This window comes from Aphanomyces astaci (genome assembly GCF_000520075.1).
Source record: "Aphanomyces astaci strain APO3 unplaced genomic scaffold supercont1.92, whole genome shotgun sequence".
Taxonomy (NCBI): Eukaryota; Oomycota; class Saprolegniomycetes; order Saprolegniales; family Verrucalvaceae; genus Aphanomyces; species Aphanomyces astaci.
Window position 1 is genome coordinate 49,645 of NW_009798355.1, and position 20,375 is coordinate 70,019.

Genomic DNA, 20,375 nt, shown 5'->3' on the forward strand with positions numbered 1-20,375 from the left:
TGTCTATGGTACCCATGTATATTACTAGTACAAGGGGTTCCGACAACTTGACTAATCCAAATGGAGCGAACGATCGGTAGCGGTCGACTGGCGAAAGAGCAACTTGGCCACAAACAGCAGCAACGGCACAAATACCATCTTGAGGTTCACAATGCCAAATATGGAGATGCTGTTACCAATTTCTTTCCAACTGCCTTCGTCTTTGACGAGGAAAAAAAAGTGTAACGCCAGCACATCCGAGAGTAACACCACGAGCAAGAACAGTCTACGATATCGAGAACAACAAATATATAAATATATATATATTTGGCAAGAAAACATACCGGTTTGGGTGGTGGCCTTTGAGGGTCAGCAACACGTGAAATGCACACGTGACAATCACCATGGGCAGCAGAATCTTGAGCACGAGAAGAGCGCCCATGACAAATGGATTGAACACTGTCACGAACCGAAACGTGGATGAAATCTCAAAGCTGCTCATCGATGCAATGTTGCCCGTAGCAAAGAAGCTCAGCTTGAAGAAGATTAGGTACCACAGCGCCAGCCGGATGTCCTCGGGGGTGACTGCAAGCCCGGTACTATGCTGGCCTAGACAAGATACATGCCATCAGTATTGTATTTGGGGTGTTCGTTCAATCGACAAACAATCGACCTCCCATCCAATGGCAGAACATGATTTTTTCAAGTGGCCAATGAAACTCGTCCAATTACCAGAGATATTCGTGCGAGATTTGAAATAGTGTGAATGCCATCACAAAGTTTAGATACAAAATTCAGTACAACAAATCATCGACCGATGGATTTGGTGCATCAGCACAATATATATCCACATGTTGGCGGAATGCACACTACGTGTCGTGAGATCGACATGGGGAAATGAAACGAAATGTGGAACTACTTTGTGTGAAGTACGAAATATTTTATTGTTAGGCCAAGTCTGGATGCCACAATTTTGATTATGTCGAATAATAATATTGGGACAACGAGTTAGTTCCGTTTTCATATGGGAGGTGAGAAAATATTTTTTTGCAAAATATTTTTTGATGTGGCCTCCACATACCATGATGGAACACGCAAATTATTGCAGGAATATCACGCAAATTATTGCAGGAATATCATTGGTGCAATATTTGGACGGCAGCCAGACTGGCCTTTCAAAAAATACGGAGCCGTTCAAACAATACAATACATTGTCAAGTCGATTCGAAATTGGAGTGGGGTGCTCAATCGACTGAGTCGAAGAACCAAATCGGTAGACAATCGATGATCGACCAATCAAAACACAGAACGTGAATCAAGTGGCCAATCAAACACTGTATTCGACGTCCAATTCAACATCAAACTAGTGTGTGACTGAGCTTTCGAGTGAAATTTCATTGTGTTGTGGTTTCTCGTTGGAATTTAAATCGATTTGATTGGCTACTTCAGATGAGCTCAAAATTATTAGCCAATCAAAACCCATTTCGCAATGAAATTCAACCAATCAGATCGATTGTGGATTGTCGGTTTGGTCGGCGCGATTGATTCGATTGCACCCCCTCCCCAAATTTGTACTATCAAATATCGACAATACAAAGAATCGATCGATAGATATTTGGTAATGCACAAAAGACTAAATTTGGGGTGAAAGAAAGGCAATAAAACCACGATGCGATACATACACCACCAGTCTGGAGCATTCCAAGAGGACTTACGGGTATGACGTGGCGCCACGGTGGACGTTTCGAGGCGAATCCACAGCAACAACGTTGTACAAAACGCTGCGTAGAAAAAAACTTCGTACGAAATCGACAGCAACACGAATACTGGGGCGACAGCCATCATGATCTGCACGAGTCGAAGGGTCAGGGACGGGGGATACGAAACCCAAAACAACGACAAGAGCGGCCCAAACGCTGCAAACTAGACATACATCGAGTGTTAGGGGTATATAATAGTTAAATGAAACAAGATATTCGTTTTTTACCCAATTCAGATAAATCCAAGGCGCGAGGTGCATGTTCGACGACAATGCTGCCATAGTGCCCAGAACGGATCCAATGGATAAGCCAATGAACACGAGACTGCTGCCGTGAATCGGAGTCGGGGTGACCGCGCACCACACAAAAGTACCCACGGCAAGCCCAATGCAACCGCCTACAATACGATATATAAAGTGGTTATGGCCAAACACGTTGTACAGTACATCAGCAGTATCTTGGAGAATGTATATATGTATCCATCATGCGTATATATATATATTATATATATATATACGCATGATGGATCACAAGAACGAAACACGGCTTTATGGTTGAGGGAACTAGTCAAATCGATAAATTCGAATGTCTTACGAGAAATGAACTAACAGAACCGCCTTAGCCAATCAAATCTCACGTTCTGGTGAGTTTCTGCCAATCCAAAGTCTGGTTCAGTTCCGTTGACCAATTCCAGATAGATGGTACACTTTGTAGAGTATTGTGGATTCGGTACAGATTTCCACACCTCGTCGAATCGAATCACGAATCGACGCTATTGGCTAATCCAATTTTGAGTGGATTTGATTGGCTCTTACAGAAAAGATAAATATATTCAACCAATCAGAACTCCAGCGTGATTCAATGTTGATTAGCCAAACCACGCGAATTTTGAAAGTTTATTGCGATTTCACAATATAGATTGAACAAGTTTGAAGTAGAGTCAACTAAGATATTAACTAATTGCCTCCAACGTTCAAAAATTTCGTCTCCAAAGACCAAAATATTTATATATATATATATATCTTCAATATGCACGTACCCGCGACGACCAAGTTCAAGTCGTCTCCATAATCCAACGGAGCGAGGGGAAACAACGACAAGATCACACACGAGCCCATCCACAACCCTACACGATGATTATAACAGATGTTATTGTCGATATACGAAGTAGGTGCTCAATCGACAGACAATCGACTGGCCAATGAAAACCCACAATACACTTTCAAGTGGCCAATCAAACTCGTGCAACCGTTTAAGTCGTATATACCCTTCAAATCGTCCTGATTATTAGTTTTCATCCAACATGCAGGATGTAAAAATAAAAATATAATACCATCGACGACCAATGGATAATTTGGTGAAAAAACCATCGCCCAAACAAATATCCAAACAATTTTAGAAAAAAGCACAAAATAGAACATAGCTTTTGTTTCATCAAACCTGGAGCGACGTGTCGAATGTATTGACACAAGTATATAAATGTACAGAAGCATCATCGATAGAAGAATTTAGCCAATCAGATTGCAGGAAATCATCCGTTCAACCAATCAGCAATGAATATTCATGTATGTGACTTGTATTAGCATGAAGGGCATATCACCGCAGGACATATTTTTACATATACACAATTCACACAGTACACGAAAAACTCGATCGATGGATTTGGCAAATAATCATATATAAAAAGGCCAAATTCGGGCTGGGACAATACAATTTCTGTACTAGTTGGGCGGGCATACATACGTGCAGTCGTGCGATCGTAAATCGAGTTCATATTGGGATATATTCCAATCACGAGACAGAGTGCTGAAAATACACTTCGATTCGAGTAGCCCCACACAATCAACTCGATGCTGACAAGGACAAGGCCAACCACACTCCACCCGACCCCGCGCTGCGCCAGCTACAAGAATAGTATCAACATCATAGGTACTGTCGATTTGAAATTGGAGTGTTTGGGTTCTCAATTGAATATGAGCAAAAGAACCAAATGGCAGGCAGACAATTATCGATATATCGACCAATCAAAACACAAAACACGAATCTCAAGTGGCCAATCCAATTCAGTTCTTGGACCAATGTTTCAACAACATCGAATTAGTGTGTGATTTAAATTAGTGTGATACTGAATGCGATCGTGACATATGTACAAAAGTCACGACAACGAATCGATCGATAGAGATTTGGTGAATCAATCAGCACAAAACAAGTCGAAATTTGGAGTGTCGGCATATTTTTCATGACACGGACGTACGAGAAACTGTCGCTCACGGAGTAAAAAGCGCCAAAACACGAGGGGAAACACCAAGTACAGGTAGTACATGGACGTCGCTTGGTGGTTGTATGCAAACAGCAGCCCACTGCCCACACACACACTGGTCACAGACCCCATATCCCACGACCCGTCGTCATGTTGCACCAGCGATGACTCGGTAAATGGCCATCTGGCAACTGCCACGTACAACACGAGCATCCAGCCGAGGTATCCGAGAGTGATGATCGCCATGAGCAACAGCCAGTCGTATCTAGAACCAACATCAGGTACGGCACAGCCAACCAAGTTAAGGCTTGATTAATCCCCGTTCATCGACAAGCGTAGTAGTACTAGTAGTAGTACTAGTACTAGTATTGTCAAATCGATTCGAAACTGGAGCCGCCAGCAGAATTGAATGTCGTAACGAATGGACTTTAAAGAGCCACCCAAGCCAATCAAATCACGTTCTGTTGAATTTCTGCCAATCCAAAGTCCTGATTCAATGCACTTCCTCCGCAGAACAATACCTGCTATATATTAATCACTAGATAGTTTACAAAATTCAATTGGGTCAAATGCTATTATTGGCTAATTCACTCAAAAGTCGAAATATTTGCAATAGTAGAAGGACAATCACATGTATGCTATTTTTCATGTAGTTGGTAAACCACGCTGGTCACGTTGTATACACAATGCTAGTGGTTCATGCCATATGCATTTGCTATTGTGAATTCGAAAAATTGGAGTGGGGTGAGCAAATATAATGGGTAATAAATATATACCAATTAGTTCAAAATTTAAAAAAGAAGAAAAAAATTGACATTCACAATGGTAGATGGAAATTAGGACAAAAATGGTTCGATTTTGATATAGAAAATCTTCTTAAACTAGAATAAATAATATCAAGCACGACACTGGCAGACAATCGATCGACCAAGCAAAACCATCCAGTGGCCGCCAATGAATCAACTTCTCTGTTAAATACTTTTTTTACATAGAAGTACAAACAATCGATCCATTTTTGGCTGAAAGGACAATTCAAATCACCCAATTCTGCGCGCCAATTCATTGGCTTTCCCGATTCCTTATGTAGCCAATCAGCGACAAGTAATTTGAGAGTAACCAATGGGATCGATATATCGTGCTCGGTTTGGAATTCATACCACCTCCGGCATACTCATGTCGCATGTGATATATAAACTCCACATACATCGTACAATATATATATATATATATATATACCGTTGAAAGTGCCTCAATCCTGCCAAGGCATCGCCAATGATTCGCTGACTGATGGCTTCAATGTCGCCGTACGCTTTGGCCCCGAACGCCCGGTCGATCGTGGCAAACTGGCCGAGGCACCGGTCTAGCCGAGGAAATCCTCTAAAAAAGATGGGCCACGTCGCGTTCTGCTTGAGTTGCTGGCGGATCGAAGCATGCACAAACAGCGATTTGGCATTGAACACGACCGCTCGTGCCCGATACAGCCCTTGCTCCATGTACGAGAACGGGAGCACCCCCACGGAATTCCTCGGGTACGGCAGCCCCAGCAGCGCGGCCGCCAGCGGTGCAATGTCGGCTTGGAGCACATCTTTGCGCACAAACGAAGACAAGTTCCAGAGTCTACCCACCCACACAGATTTGATGAGATCATGGAGAAGTCGTCGAGTTTGTACCGCAGAGCATCGGCTTCAGGTACAGTGTGCGCTTTCAGTTGGTCAAATACTTGGTCGTGGGAATGGCTCGGCACATCCATCGCAAACCCTGAACCATGAGCTATGAAGGATTGACAAGTCAGAACTAGTCACCTTTGTTTGATGAGTTTCTGCTGAAATGTAATGATGTTCCAAAACCAGGCAAAATGTAAACGAAGTTAAAAGATCGAATAGATCAGTTATATTCATAGCACTAATAACTATTGTCCAAATTAGTTGACTAGTCAACTTACACGGTCGAGCAACGTACTAGAAAGAAATCGTAACATTACTGTGGTATAGTGTAGTCATATCGTCAATAGTGTAGTCATATCGTTAATAATGTAGTCATATCGTTAATAGTGTAAACATATCGTTAATAGTGTAGTCATATCGTTAATAATGTAGTCATATCGTTAATAGTGTAAACATATCGTTAATAGTGTAGTCATATCGTTAATAGTGTAGTCATATCGTCAATAGTGTAGTCATATCGTCAATAGTGTAGTAGTAGTAGAGCCATAGTAATAATAGCAGTACAAATATACAAAGTACAATTATAAACTCCATTTCAACGCTATTCCACTACCCAGTCTACGAATTATCATCACGAGCATATACAATTCAATGTACACTAATAATCCCACAGATCCTACAACTATGTATATTCCATCAATCGAAATGAAATCAAAGGCAACTACTTCCTGGAGCACCGACCGACCTGCGTGTGTGTCCAAGGCTGACTTGAGGGTAGGCGGCTGCACGCCGGCGCCCCACACAACTAGCGGGGTGCGAGTGTTTTCCGGGGCACCGTCACCGTGGGACCCTTGATGACTCATGCCGTGATCCGCACTAAAAATGTACGCTGTCGCCTTGTCTTGGAAAAATGCTATAATAAATCGATTGTCAAGGTGATTCTATACTGGAGTACGGTGCTCAATCGAATGAGCAGTGCTTTTAGTGTGTATTCTAAACTGGACAAGCGACATGGACCAAATAATGTACACAAGAATCATCGGCTGAAGGATGTAGCCAATCAGTGTGCAGGAAACCATCATCAACGTCAAATTAGTGTATGAGTTCAAATTAGTGTGATCCCAATCACCACAGGACACGTTTTTACATTCATCTAGTACAAAATTCAGATCCAAACGAATCGATCGATAGATTTGGCATAGAATCAGTACAAAAGTCACCCAAATTTGGGGTAAACTATCAATCAAACAGGAGTAAAAAAGTCGGCGTTTTTTATTTCGTTTATATTTCTGCGATACGGGGAAATGGACGGCGTACCTTCGAGCATGGTATGGATGCCTTCGACCAGCCGATCCACGAGCGCCACGTTCGATATGTATTCTAATACAAACAAAAATATTAACAAATACCCTCCAATCTAGTCCAAATATACCGCGCGAGTGGGGGCGATGGGCGTGGCCGTTGGAGTCGATGCCGAGAAAGTGCAGGAAAAATACCACTTGGTTCGCCTGCAACTGGTTGAACAACGTGCGATTCGTTTTGGCGTCGTCGAGCAACGCCTATCCATTTAAAAAGAACATTGAAAAATCGACGAAATGTACGAAGAAAGTCACCAAACATTCAACTACATGCATGCAAAAGGGACAGGCAAGGCAAAAGGTAGGTAGGTAGGTACGCACATGAAACATGGGGTATATATATATATATACTTGTATATATATGACACTGTGAATATGTAATCAAGTTCAGGGTTTTGATTTTAAATAAAATTTAATATAATACATATTTGTACATTCAAAACTGTTTTTTTCTAAACTAGCAATCAAGATCAGGATTTAGATGTTTGTTTTATAATGTTAAGTCGAATAAAAAGAATGCAAACATTAATATATTAACCCATGACAACAATGGGTTTAGACATGACTGTGAATAGGTAAACACATGAGCGTAAGTAAATTTTATTTTGCCTAGGATTATTAGAAATAATATTAAAAGTTCAATGCACATAGACCACCTTGGAATATTATTAACCTTCAAATATGCAAAAAGTAACACTAGAAATACTGGAACAAACGAGCGTAGAATTCGCCTACACCACCACCAACTTCATGTATATTAAACTAAGATGCGCATATACCTGCACTTTGTGGTATACCCACGTATCCAAGACCGTGGCGTCCTTGGCAAAGTCTTCGTCGGCGCTCGAGTAATGCTTCTCATGCACATGTTCGACATTCTTGGCAAACATGGGCACGATGTCGGGACTGCCATACAACCACGCGTGCGTACTACGAGGATGTGCGCCGATCGATCAAGGGTGAAGAAAGGGGAAGATGGAACAACCTTTGGTTGAAGATCGAGTCAAAGTCCACAGGGTTCTCTTGCCAGCCTCGCGTGACGGCGCTCACGTCCTCGTACATGCCGGCAAACATGGCCACGTGTCCTGGTCGCGACTCGGTCGGCACCCTGCATAACGTGTTAGCATGGGTCATGCGCACGACAAGTCGAAGACGTGTACAGTACACACCCGGTATGAGAGACGCCCCAGCTACCCACGTGCTTGATCACATGGCGCAGGAACGGCGCACGCGTGGGTTCGTCGTCTTGAAACTGGCTGTGGATCAATGATGTCAAATTGGCTTCTCGTAGTCTCGAGTGCGCAAACACAGCATATCGGTCGGTCGCGTCGAAGAACGTGTCTGCTCGGCAGCCGTCGGCAATGAAGATCACCAACCGCTTCGCCGGTGGCGGGTACGACTCATGCATGACATCCACCGCGGGGATGTCGTGCACAACAGGCGACTTGAAGTAGATGTCGAAGATGCTCAGGAGGTATATGGCATGGAACAGCGTTCCCAGGATTAACAGACCCGTCGGCCATTGCGTCGCAGTCATCCTGATCGAACGCGCGCCAAGAATGAACCTTATCCGGAAATAATTCCGGATACACCGGTTACACATGAAAAAAGTGTTCTATTATTGTCGATTTGATAGTACAAATTTGGGGGGGGTGCAATCGAATCGCGCCGATCAAACCGATCCACAATCGATCTGATTGGTTGAATTTCATTGAGATGGTTTTGATTGGCTAATAATGTTGAGCTCATCTAAAGTAGCCAATCAAATCGATCTAAATTCCAACGAGAAACCACGCCACAACACGAAATTTCACTCGAAAGCACAATAAGTCGAAAATACTAACAGTAAGCTTCCTTGTTAACTGTAAGTTAGGATGCTTCAATTAACTCCACGCAACTATACCTTACTGAACTACACTTGACGTTTCCCAGCTAATAATGACAGCAGTACATTGTGTCAACTAACGTTATGCACAGTACTAGTATACGTACGTAGAAGTACAATACTAGTATGACTAGTATACTAATACAGTAGTACGTTATAGTAAGTCCTTTACGAATTTATAATTGTATTATATATGACAGTTTTGTTTTCAGATTTCAACGACCTCACACTATTGATGACGATGATGTCGCGATTTCTCGTCCGAGCTTGTGTTGCCCTGGTGGCGCTCTTGACCGCCGCCACCGCTACGCCCAATGCCGCCGCGGTATCCGCTATCTCTGCCGAGACCTTGAACGCCCACTTCAAGCCCGCCGTGCCCTTTCACATTGAGTCCGCGACGCAGGTCCACGCGGAAGATGCCAAGTCCCAATGGCGGGTGACATCCAACAAAGGGGCGTTTGACATCGACGTGCAAGAAGACGCCAGCACCAACGTCCTGTCGCTCCTCACGGTCTACCATATTGACGTCGACGGCACCAAGACCTTGATCTACGAGCCCAAGGGCCTCCCTACGACTTGGCTCCTTGGTGCTGGCCTTGCTTTGGTTCTCGTGGGTGTCGTGGTCTTGACGTCGTCGCGGCCTTCCTCGATTGCGCGAGCTCCCACAGCCGCACCACCATCGTCGCCCAAGGGAAGCGCGGGCGCGACGACAGCCGCACTGCGTCGCCGTCGTTCCAAGTTGGATTAGTTGGCGAAGAATACATGGACTGTAATCCATGCAGTGCCAGTATGTAGGCGGTGTTAACATGAATGCCTTTACTGTTATTACCAGGATGAACAACGTGATACATTAACGCTCGGAGCAAACGCTTCCTATGGCTGCTTTAACACCGCAGGTCTAATTGACGACGAGGATATGTGTTGTGACAACAAGTACTGAGTACTTCGAATACATGTTGAATCATGTCCATCATTGCATCAAACCTTGCCATGGAGGCCATTCTGTACTACACTGTACTAGTTAGTAGCACTAGAAATAGCTACGTAATACCATCTTCACTGACACCAGACGTGGGTAGGGCGTGACGGGAGACTCACTCGTCAGCATTCGATATAGACATACAGTACAACATTTCCCTTCCCTTTGCCCCCACGTGTATTTGCCCTCACGCTCTGTACGGGAGCCAGTGGAGGTCTGGCACAAACTTGTTGGCGTCGAAGTGCAGAGTTACTCCGCCGTTTTAATATAACTTAGCCTAACGTTATTAAACGTATGAAACCTCGCTTGAGTAACTCGAAACAACTACTTCAACAGCAAGCAAAGTAGAAACCAAATATCTACACATGACTGTGCCCCACCAAGAGCATTAAAACCCTAGAACTCTGGAGGCTAAATGCATCTTCATATCTCTGGGGTCACCTCACGAAAATCAGAAGCAAGCCGACCTCCGCTACGACGCGGTAAGGGCAATTACGTGGGCGGATGCTCTGTTGTCGCTCGCTACTGTATGGCTAGGTCAATTCCCTAGTGTACTGACTGATACACATACTATATCTCTCCCCGTGAAATACGTTAATGCCCGTAGAACATTTTATGTTCTACGGGCATTAACATCGAAATCCCGAACAGCATCAAAATCGCGAACAGTGTCAATTTTGACCAATTAATGACTTCCCTTGGTGGCCGATCAAATTCTATTGGCTATGATTATATTCACCACTCCATGTTGGCACAATCAAATTCAATCTAATTTAATTCCAAAGTGTAATATATTATTTGCATCCACTATGCTGTGGTTGAATTCTGTCATTAAAATGGTGTCGAATATAATGATTTTCATTGACGTTTTGAATTTAAACATCCAGATTAAAATTGGCGGTGTTATTTTGCAAATTTTTATAGCATCATACTTAACACAAGACATTTGAGTGTTCGCGATTTCGGAATTCTTGAAGTTCCCATCTCGGCGTGAAAGTGGTGATAATAATTTTCGTCCAAATCGCAAAACTCATTCAATTGTGCTGGAAATGGCACAATAAAATGGAGCTTGAATTATATTTTCTTTGGGTACCCTCAGATTTTCTCAGAGTAGTCTAGTTTCTCCAGGACATCAACTTGAATGGACAGGTCAAATTTTCGGCAAAAAGTGTTCGGGATTTCGATGCGTTACCTTATTGTCGATATTATATACTATATCCCGATCTCCACGAAAAATGCAAGAAATGTTGCCAAAATCGAATTATTCCATTTTTCGAGATTTTGTGCGTCTGGACCAAAGTTCAAAACACTATGCCACAATTTTCTTGGGAAGAGGGTGTTTTATGGAGGTTTGTGTACGCGTTGAAGTCTTGCACTTCACAGACAATCGGAAATCGAGTAATAATATCCTCAATATTCAAGCTGGATCCAGAGAACTTCGTACTACGTACTCCGTAGTAGATACTCCGGAGTACTTTTTTTCTCCTTGTTTATGAGACTTTGGGAAGTTTTTGGAGACTTGCCAAAACGGGTGAGGCTGAATTATATAAGGTGGCACCCAGACCAATCCTAAAGTAAGCTTACATGTCAGATGAAGAAGAGTTCAATTGTCAGTGGCCAGAATAACGTTCAGACGCATCGTAGGAAGGCAGCTGGGGAGAACTTCCAAATCGCCACAGTCAATCAACATTTTTCTCCTCTGAAACTTGACGTGATGATTGTAGCAAATTAAAAGGCGCAAACTTCCCAAGATTATGCCACAATTATCTTGACAATCGGGAGTTTTATGGAGGTTTGTGCACACGTTGACTGTGAAGTCTTGCTCTTCAATCGGAATCCGAATTCAACTGACATCCAGACAACTTCGTGGATACTGTAGTACTTCGAAGTGCTTTTATATCTATACTAGTATAAATTTATGAGGTGGCATCCAGACCAATTTTGTGTTTTCAAAGTTTTAGAAGTTTCCAAATCTATTTTCGTAGGTTATGTATTCTCAACGAATTTTTCACATTTTATTTCTTACTGTGTGGATAGAAATGAAGGGGGTATAATGTTGTAAGGGTGTTCATCTAAATTGACTCATGCGTCTTAAATTGATTATCAACAACGTCGATCAATAACTGCCCGTTACTCGAGTATGTAACCGGTAAGCATTGTTATTGGGTTCACGCAGAACGCTCTCACGCCAACGTCGTGCCCGAGATTGCTTGGACATGTTTCGCCTTGTGGTGGTTCTTATCATTGGCTCGTGGCTGACGTGGTGGCAGCAGCCGGTGGACATTGCCAATAGTCCTTCTCCAGCAGTCGTTGCCAACTCGACACCTGTCGTCTTTTACAGCGGCTTCAACTACACGGGGGAGGCCACTTCTGTCACCACGGATCTTGGCGATGACTCTGCACGAACGTGGTTGAATCGAGTTCGATCGATTCGACTGGCGCCAACCGTCTCCCTAGTCGGATGCGCAAGTGTTAACTTGACAGGTTTGTGCCGTGTGTGGAACTCGAGCCAGCCCACGTTGGGCTGGTTTGCCCGTGGCCTTCAGTCCTTTTCCATTGAAAACACAACAAGGGCAAAGCCTGCGTTGGACTTGTCCCCGGCAGTCATAGTTCTGTACGACGAGCGAAATTACGACGGGGTTGCCACACCGTTGGGTTTAAGCGCTACCAATCCCAACACGGCCCAGGTGTCGTCGTCGATCCAATCTATTCGAATCGTATCACCGGGGGTAGAGTTGGTTGGGTTTGAAGGCGTCAATTGCACCGGCCGCCGCCACGTGTGGACAGGTGACGCGCCAGAGTTGGGCGATCTCGATATTATGTCATACCGAGTGAATGCAATTGCTGCTCCTATCACGCTCGTGACGATTGGGGACTCCATCACTTTGTTTGGGAGCATCGTCGACGACTCGGGGTGGGTGTGGATGTTGGAGCAAGACTACAAACCGTCCAACGGCAAAGTCGTGAACCGGGGCATCGGGGGCTGGACCAGTCGGCGGTGGGCCCCCCATCTCGCCCACGACATCCTCGAATGGGGGGGGGCTCCTACTCCCCCCGATCTTGTGACCATTTGCTTGGGCGCGAACGACGCCGTGCTGCCAGCGCTGGACCCGGGCCTGCAGCACGTCGACGTACACGAGTACGTAGCGTACTTGGACCAAATGGTGGCGCATCTGCACAGTACGTTCCCGTCCTGCAAGGTCCTGCTCATAACGCCGCCCGCCGTAAACAATGCATTGACGTTCGAAGCGGCGCAACCAACAGCAGGAAGTCTGCGTGAAAACAACGAAACGGGGCGGTATGCGGCCGCTATGGTGGCGCTGGGTGAGTACATAGTATTGCAAAAGGAAAGATTGGTATTATATTGTGCTTTCGAGTGAAATTTCATTGTGTTGTGGCGTGGTTTCTCGTTGGCATTTAAATCGATTTGATTGTCTACTTCAGATGAGCTCAAAATTATTAACCAATCAAAACCTTCTAAATGAAATTCAACCAATCAGATCGATTGTGGATCGGTTTGGTCGGCGCGATTCGATTGCACCCCCTCCCCAAACTTGTACTATCAAATATCGACAATACATGTAATTATGTATGTATAGGCTTGAAGCTTGATGTACCAGTGGTAAACATTTGGAATGCCACGCAAGGCCAAATGTACCTGTTTAGCGACGGATTGCATTTCAGCATTGCCGGAAATCAACTCATGCACCAGCTTGTGCTCGAGTCGATCAAGACCAACTTTCCAACCTTGGCCCCGTGATACATACAGTACACTAGGTTGATGAAACCATCCATAGTTTAGAAGGATGGAGCTGATTTCAATGGGGACACCATAGTCATTGCGATATACCAACATGTGTGATGGTGTCCTATTTGTGCGAGGCGTAGTAGTGAAATAAAAAAGAGTTTTTTTCCCTCGAGTAAAAATGTATGTGCACTTCAACAAGTGCAATGGCCATGATAGGCCTACGAGTTAACGTGTAACGTATACCACGGATCTCTTGGCGTCGAAAAGCTCTTTGAGGGGCAACGGCTTCTGGAACCCCACAATGCAAACAACAGGCGGACGAGGCACCTGCAGTCGGCCATAAAAAATATTTTTATTATAAAAATTTATTGCAGTTGAAGTAGCTCTACTAGTTGTTCCAAAATTATCAATATTATTTAAAAAAAAAATTATAAAATTTAAATGAGAATTATTAGCCACGTTGCCCATACGTTCTATTATTGTGCTTTTCAGTCAAATAATTTGCCTATTTTGGGGGATGGATGAAATCGCCAACTAATCGAGCAAATGCGTAACTAGTTATGATTGGCTACAAAGAATGAAGGTTGCAATATGATTGGCTAAAAATATTGATTGATGCATTGCATACCTCTTCAACTTCGTTTTATATGAAATTACGAAGGTCCGGCGATTTTTCGGCGGTTCATTCAACCAACCGCGGGAGGAAATTTTGAGTAGAACAAATCACAATATGTAGCACATAACTCTGTCACAAGTGAACAATTGGCAACACTTTGATTCACAAACGTTGAGGTTACGATTGCAAACGTGGTCGCGTGTTTATCTGTAGTATCGGTTCTTCAATTAAGATAGATTTATAGGTTTTTACGAGGAGAATTCTCTGCATATGGGCACTCGAACCGCCTTGCTGTTCCAAAACTGCAGAGCCATGACGACTTGCTTGTCGATACTCTTCTTGTCGTCATCCAGCGCCACCACGAAAGGCAGCAATTTTTCCGCTACGCCGTCCAATGCAATCTCTCGATGGGGTCGATGGGCTTGGCTCACTTGATGCTCCACCTATACATCCATCACGACCTACTAAAGTACATGTACTACTATTGTCGATTTGATAGTACAAATTTGGGGAGGGGGTGCAATCGAATCGCGCCGACCAAACCGATCCACAATCAATCGGATTGGTTGAATTTCATTGAGAAGGTTTTGATTGGCTAATAATTTTGAGCTCATCTGAGGTAGCCAATCAAATCATTTAAATTCCAACGAGAAACCACAACACGAAATGTCACTCGAAAGCACAATACTACATATTGTATTTTGTCAACTCGATTCGAAACTGGAGCTACCAGGCAGGATGCCATTCGAGAATAAATATTGAAGAACCGCCTAAGTCAATCAAATCACGTTCTGTCGAATTTCTGCCAATCAAATCACTTTCTGTTGATTTTCTGCCAATCCAAAGTAGCATTGATTCAGTTCACTGTCAGTGCACACAACATGATATATACTAGTATACGTATAATATACTGAAGTATATACTAGTATACGTATAATATACTTTGAACAAGCGTAAATAAACTCCAAATTTAGGTGAAAAGCACAAAAGTACTTTGTCATACAATGGCCGCAGCGAGGCGGATGATGCGCGTAATGCTAGGCGCCATAAGAACCAAATTGACCAGCGACCGGCGATGGCTTGTCCGTGCTGTGCCGTGCACGACGAAATCTTGCAACGCTAGTAGTCTAAATAATATATGAAGGCTATAGAATTTATTGTAAAAAACACGAATACTAGGATGAAGCAAAATATAATATGTAACATGAGTTAGTACCTTGCCGTGAATTTCGCCAACAATGTACGACAAGCTACAGGGATAATCAGTTAAGTCAATGTTAGTTGAAAATGAGAATAAAAGTAGTAGCATTAATACATGATGGAATAGCGTGAAGTACAGTGTAAGCGGTTGGTTACCTTCTAAAATGGCCAGCATACACGCCGCTGCAGGGAGGTTATGCACAGTCGCCAAATTAAGCCGAGGAAGTTCCAAGTTATCGCCATGGGGCTCCCTATAATAATAAATATGTCAAATCACATGCACACCAGAATTGAAGTCGAAAAGTACTGTATATTGTGGATTCGGTACAGATTTCCATACACCCCCGTCGATTCGAATCGACGCTATTGGCTGATCCGATTTTGAGTGGATTTGATTGGCTCTTACAGAAATGACAAGTATATTCAACCATTCAGAGCTCCAGCGTGATTCATATTGAGTAGACAAACCCCCCAATTTTGGAAGTTTCCAGCGAACCCGCAATAATATGGTTTTCCAAGTTTGAACTATTAGTAGGACGAAGGGTATGTACGTACCTATAAGCAGAGTAATCTTGGCCCACGAGGAACCTGGAGCGGGGGCAATGGTTGGTTGCCAGAGCTTTAGACAACGTCTGTAGAAAGCCGCTCAATATTACTAGGCCATCTGGGATCGAGTTGAATTGCATTGTTTTGCTATCCCACGGAGACGTTGGCAATTGTGATGGAATCATCCGATGGGCTTTGTCTGTGAATTGTACGGCTACGGTGGATCTGTGAGATACGATGTCGAAGGACTAGTAGTAGTAGTCTAGACAGGTGTAAGTACTAGTACTAGCTAGTACTTACTAGGATGGGCAGTCGTAACACTAGTGAGTGCGGTCCATGTCCACTCGATGTGACCAGCAACTGTTTCGGACGGTGACGTAGTATACGCAAACGACTACAAACCACCACGACATAATATTTATAATTTCGAGCAAATATATATATATTATATATTTTACCGCCAGCAGCGTATCCCATGCTTGAAGTGTAGCATCGATGGTGTCGAGTGATCGCTTGAGTGCATTATACGGGTGAAAGATGCAGTCGTACGATGCCAGTGACACTTGAAAACGAGTGGCGGGTTGTTCGTGGGGGTATAATATCTATATTCGCATCCATATTGTAAAATATATATATATATATATTTCAGTCGACGGAATAACAATATCTTATATTCCGTTGACGAGCATAAACTTGTACCTCCAGCAGCACAGCCATGACCAAGCCGGCGCAAATATCCGTCGAAGTCATGCTATCGTCGGTAATTATGTCTGTAGATGGCAAGCACTGCGACGACACTAGCGAATCCTACTCAGCACATCTGTATTATATACACGCCAAATCTCTGGATAATATTAAATATTATTTTTAAAGTTATCCATAAAAAACAAAGCATAATGAATATTTTAATTACTATAGGTACCAGCGAGAGCTCGCCGTGGCATAGCTTGGCTCGGATATTTGGTCCTGTGGCGGCCATAAACAGGTCCAAACACACTTCGAGGACACCGCGAGGCAGCGTTTCGTACAGCCGATTCGTCAATAAGTCGCTTCCTTGGACTTCGTGGTTCTATGTACTTCATTTTATATAATCTTTGGAAGATATGGGGATAATATTTTCAAAAAAATATTTATGTCATGGGTACTCAATGCGTTGGCTGGTTCAATCCGTCGATGTTCAGTCGAAGTATGAGAAAAACAACAACCATAATCTCAAATCCAATGCTAGTTCTAGTTAGTAGACATTTCAAGCTTCCAAAGTCAGACAATATATCTAGTACTACTACTAGTATTACTAGTACTATCTACAACATAGGGTGGTTGTGGTCATTACCGATGTAAACAAGTCTCTTGCCAACAACACTTGGTGCTGGTGGCGCTGGCCAAACCCGTCCAAAGTCGAATAATACTGCTTCAATTGGGCACTTTGCATTCCCGACGGGACCGCCGGCGCATTCTGCGACACGAATTCTAGCAAGTGTCTTACAAACTGACTGTGGTGGCGGTGGTGTATCTCGATGATGAAAACATGGAAATAATTATTAATATGAAAGGAAACAAATCTTACCACAGCGAAGAATATGTTCCAACACTGGGATGGCAACGAATAAACACATCAGCGACTGTCCGGCAGTGTACGCCGCCATCGCGTGCCGAATGAGTCCCCATCGACTCTTGACCACCATAACATGTGCTATCAATGAAAAATCGTGTTTTAAAACAACTGGGCAAAAGCATTGCAGAGGTAGGTAGTACGAATTAGGTACTGAGTACTTAGGTACTGAGTACTTAGGTACTGAGTACTGTACTTTGGTAGCGTAGGTAGATAGGTACTGAGTACGTTGGTAGCGTACGTAGATAAGTTTACGTGGTGGTACCTATAGCCGGGTGCAAGTTGGTTGGGGTAGCTGGCAAGACAATACCAGCGGAGAGCTTGAAGCCATTAAGCGCTGTACGCGTCCACTCTGAATCCATCGAAGGGAGTTGCTGCAGCAATTTCGCTGAAGTAGAAGGGTGTTGCAGGCAAGGATCAGCAAGGAGGGCGAAAAGAAGGGCGTTGAGACAGGGCGGGAGTTCAAAAGGAGCGAGAAAGCCATGCCACTAGAATATAATGTCCAATATATATATATATATACAGTATATATACAGTCCTGATGTAAACTATAGACGCACGTAAATGGTCGGGTATGTTGATCTCGTGTGCAGGGTATATATATATATATATTGGATACATGTATTGTTGATATAATATTCACGTACAACGAGATTGCGAATGTTTAGGCCAGACGGGAGGAACAACACATGTAGCACGTGCATATACCCCGGTGGCAATCGGCGCTCAAGCTCCGGTGAATGCAGGAGGTCTCGTAGAATCATGTTGCTTTTGGGACCGTCGTGTAATAATGCGTATAGGTCGTATAACGCCCTCTCTAAGATCGTGACGAGGATGGTAAACGTGGCGTAGAAGTGGCCATGATTCTGTTGAGCGGCGAGGAACGGCATGGTCGAAGCATGCGTCAAGCCTACAGAACGCTTGAGTGTGTGCACATAGAGGGCACTCATCTCTAGTGTCACAGGAGCGTTACCGTGGAAGATGGAAACATCGACCGGACATGTATCTACAGCTTCATAGAGAGCGTGGGCAAGTGTCCACACACAGTCGATGTCGTGGTAGGCGACCGAAGTGGCAGACGACTCGTCATGCATCCATTGCGCCAAGGCTTCCCAGTCCAATGGCAATGATGTCATGCTCATATCGGGGCATTGAGGAGGGGATGGTGCCGCCTGCCGTCGGCGGAAGTACCCCATGACAGCATCATGGACTTCGGGCGCAAGTGCAGGCCGAAAAAACATCATCAAATGACCACTCGGGATTGGATTGTAACGTATATAGGTCCAACCTAGTGCACGTTTTGGGATCAGGGAACGATTTAGTTAATACCGAGGGTAAAGTTGAATTACCCGTGATTTGAACCCAAAATCTGCGAATAAACGTGCTTTTTATGCATTAAACGCGTCTAATGGACTTTGACGTGGCTACAAACCTCTATCTTTGAATGTTATTAATATTCGACAGTACTTTAGTCAGCACCACAAAAGCCACTCAACCAATTCAGTGACTGCCTGCCAGGATGTTGTCTCGCTCCTCGTTCCTTCGCCGCAACTTTGCTACGGCCGTGCGCTACCATGCTCAAGGGGTGCCCACTGAAGTACTCAAGTGAGTGTAGTCATCAAGATACTATGGCGAATCGTTGTCTCATTCCCGCCGTGTAGGGTCGAAGCCGCTCCCGCCGCGACCGCCGCGTTGCAAGCTGGCGAAGTGGCTTTGAAGTTCTTGGCGGCGCCGATCAACCCCGCCGACTTACACATGATCCGTGGTGGCTATGGCATCAAGCCCACCTTGCCCGCGGTCGGTGGTAACGAAGGCGTGGCCCGCGTCACGGCTGTGGGCAGCGGCGTCAGCGGCCTCAAGGTCGGCGACCGCGTCATTCCCGCCGTTGCTGGGTTCGGCACGTGGCGCACGGACGCCATCGCCAAGGAAGCCGACTTGTTGGCCATCTCCAACAAGATTCCCGTCGAATACGCCGCGACGTTGGCGGTATGCCTTCAGCACATACATGCATGCATGCAGCTCATCGTTGAGTGTCCTATCCTTCCTCTAGGTCAACCCTGCCACGGCCTACCGCCTCTTGGCCGACTTCGCCACCCTCAAGAGCGGCGACGTGGTGATCCAAAACGCGGCCAACTCTGCCGTAGGCCAAGCCGTGATCCAATTGGCCCACTTGCGTGGCATCAAGACCATCAACATCATCCGCGACGACGAGCAGTACGCTGAAACCGTCCAACACCTCAAGGGTCTCGGTGCCACCATCGTCACGACCGACGACTACTTGGGTTCGGCGGACTTCAAGCGCTTGATCGCTGATCTGCCCGCGCCCAAGCTCGCGCTCAACGGCGTCGGCGGTGCCAGCTCGCTGCAAATCACCAAGGCATTGACCAAGGGTGGTGTGTCTGTCACGTATGGCGGGCAATCCCACGAACCCGTGCTCGTCTCCACGACGGCGCTCATCTTCCAGGATGTGTCCGTGCGCGGGTTCTGGCTCTCCGAGTGGTCCAAGACTGCGCCCGTGGCCGAGCGCAAGGCCATGTTGAGCGAATTGGCTACCTTGTTTGAACAGGGCAAGCTGCGCTCGTGGGTCCAGACGTACCCGCTGGCCGATTTTGACCAGGCCCTCGACACGGTCGTGCACCGATTGACTAAGCGCAAGGTGGTGCTCCTCTTGGAATAGAAAAGCCACCCCTTGTCTCTTAATACAATCACGACGACGTTTGTTCGCCTACCTTGTGTATATATATTATATATGTGTGTGTGTATGCAGC

At 44.8% G+C, this 20,375-nt stretch overlaps 5 protein-coding genes across 7 annotated transcripts; 3 read left to right on the forward strand and 2 right to left on the reverse strand.

Moving 5' to 3' along the window:
* Positions 1-2: 2 nt before the first annotated feature.
* On the reverse strand, positions 3-8,586 carry H257_16794. Of its 2 annotated transcripts, XM_009845361.1 has the most exons (15): positions 8,191-8,586; positions 8,007-8,129; positions 7,801-7,951; positions 7,096-7,222; positions 6,981-7,043; positions 6,409-6,576; positions 5,670-5,769; positions 5,236-5,616; positions 3,994-4,264; positions 3,483-3,642; positions 2,779-2,865; positions 1,967-2,136; positions 1,695-1,902; positions 324-588; positions 3-265 (listed from the first exon to the last, which is right to left on the reverse strand). In XM_009845361.1, the coding sequence occupies exons 1-15, from the start codon at positions 8,556-8,558 to the stop codon at positions 52-54; spliced, it is 2,856 nt and encodes a 951-aa protein (XP_009843663.1). In that variant the 5' UTR covers positions 8,559-8,586; the 3' UTR covers positions 3-51. The 2 variants fall into 2 exon arrangements, with proteins under 2 accessions (XP_009843663.1, XP_009843664.1); XM_009845362.1 differs by lacking the exon at positions 3-265 and having other exon boundaries at positions 266-588.
* A 533-nt stretch (positions 8,587-9,119) lies between these two features.
* Positions 9,120-9,738, forward strand: H257_16795 (hypothetical protein). The gene has a single exon (XM_009845363.1). The coding sequence runs from the start codon at positions 9,142-9,144 to the stop codon at positions 9,652-9,654; it is 513 nt and encodes a 170-aa protein (XP_009843665.1). The 5' UTR covers positions 9,120-9,141; the 3' UTR covers positions 9,655-9,738.
* Positions 9,739-12,040: 2,302 nt separating this feature from the next.
* Positions 12,041-13,806, forward strand: H257_16796 (hypothetical protein). The gene is made up of 2 exons (XM_009845364.1): positions 12,041-13,209; positions 13,485-13,806. Exons 1-2 carry the CDS (start codon positions 12,102-12,104, stop codon positions 13,643-13,645), a joined length of 1,269 nt encoding a protein of 422 aa, XP_009843666.1. The 5' UTR covers positions 12,041-12,101; the 3' UTR covers positions 13,646-13,806.
* A 658-nt stretch (positions 13,807-14,464) lies between these two features.
* H257_16797 lies at positions 14,465-18,846 on the reverse strand. 2 transcript variants are annotated; one of them, XM_009845365.1, is made up of 14 exons: positions 18,581-18,846; positions 18,255-18,517; positions 17,873-18,095; positions 17,563-17,688; positions 17,329-17,465; positions 16,918-17,064; positions 16,695-16,802; positions 16,454-16,597; positions 16,296-16,389; positions 16,005-16,209; positions 15,606-15,700; positions 15,466-15,499; positions 15,253-15,376; positions 14,465-14,692 (listed from the first exon to the last, which is right to left on the reverse strand). In XM_009845365.1, the coding sequence occupies exons 1-14, from the start codon at positions 18,801-18,803 to the stop codon at positions 14,498-14,500; spliced, it is 2,118 nt and encodes a 705-aa protein (XP_009843667.1). In that variant the 5' UTR covers positions 18,804-18,846; the 3' UTR covers positions 14,465-14,497. The 2 variants fall into 2 exon arrangements, with proteins under 2 accessions (XP_009843667.1, XP_009843668.1); XM_009845366.1 differs by lacking the exon at positions 14,465-14,692 and having other exon boundaries at positions 15,207-15,376.
* A 241-nt stretch (positions 18,847-19,087) lies between these two features.
* On the forward strand, positions 19,088-20,335 carry H257_16798 (hypothetical protein). The gene is made up of 3 exons (XM_009845367.1): positions 19,088-19,212; positions 19,269-19,593; positions 19,658-20,335. Exons 1-3 carry the CDS (start codon positions 19,127-19,129, stop codon positions 20,282-20,284), a joined length of 1,038 nt encoding a protein of 345 aa, XP_009843669.1. The 5' UTR covers positions 19,088-19,126; the 3' UTR covers positions 20,285-20,335.
* The last annotated feature ends 40 nt before the right edge of the window (positions 20,336-20,375 follow it).

Excerpts from the sequence above, each read along its gene's own strand:
- H257_16798 (XM_009845367.1), top strand. The coding sequence starts at position 19,127 with ATGTTGTCTCGCTCCTCGTTCCTTCGCCGCAACTTTGCTACGGCCGTG. Across the intron at positions 19,213-19,268 it reads GTGCCCACTGAAGTACTCAA|GGTCGAAGCCGCTCCCGCCG; the intron begins GTGAGTGTAGTC and ends CCCGCCGTGTAG. Across the intron at positions 19,594-19,657 it reads AATACGCCGCGACGTTGGCG|GTCAACCCTGCCACGGCCTA; the intron begins GTATGCCTTCAG and ends TCCTTCCTCTAG.
- H257_16796 (XM_009845364.1), top strand. The coding sequence starts at position 12,102 with ATGTTTCGCCTTGTGGTGGTTCTTATCATTGGCTCGTGGCTGACGTGG. Across the intron at positions 13,210-13,484 it reads GGCCGCTATGGTGGCGCTGG|GCTTGAAGCTTGATGTACCA; the intron begins GTGAGTACATAG and ends ATGTATGTATAG.
- H257_16795 (XM_009845363.1), top strand. The coding sequence starts at position 9,142 with ATGACGATGATGTCGCGATTTCTCGTCCGAGCTTGTGTTGCCCTGGTG.
- H257_16794 (XM_009845361.1), bottom strand. The coding sequence starts at position 8,558 with ATGACTGCGACGCAATGGCCGACGGGTCTGTTAATCCTGGGAACGCTG. Across the intron at positions 7,044-7,095 it reads CCATCGCCCCCACTCGCGCG|AATACATATCGAACGTGGCG; the intron begins GTATATTTGGAC and ends TGTTTGTATTAG. Across the intron at positions 3,643-3,993 it reads TCCGTGAGCGACAGTTTCTC|CTGGCGCAGCGCGGGGTCGG; the intron begins GTACGTCCGTGT and ends CTATTCTTGTAG.
- H257_16797 (XM_009845365.1), bottom strand. The coding sequence starts at position 18,803 with ATGGGGTACTTCCGCCGACGGCAGGCGGCACCATCCCCTCCTCAATGC. Across the intron at positions 17,466-17,562 it reads GGAACATATTCTTCGCTGTG|AATTCGTGTCGCAGAATGCG; the intron begins GTAAGATTTGTT and ends GACACTTGCTAG. Across the intron at positions 14,693-15,252 it reads TCCGCCTCGCTGCGGCCATT|GTGGAGCATCAAGTGAGCCA; the intron begins GTATGACAAAGT and ends ATGGATGTATAG.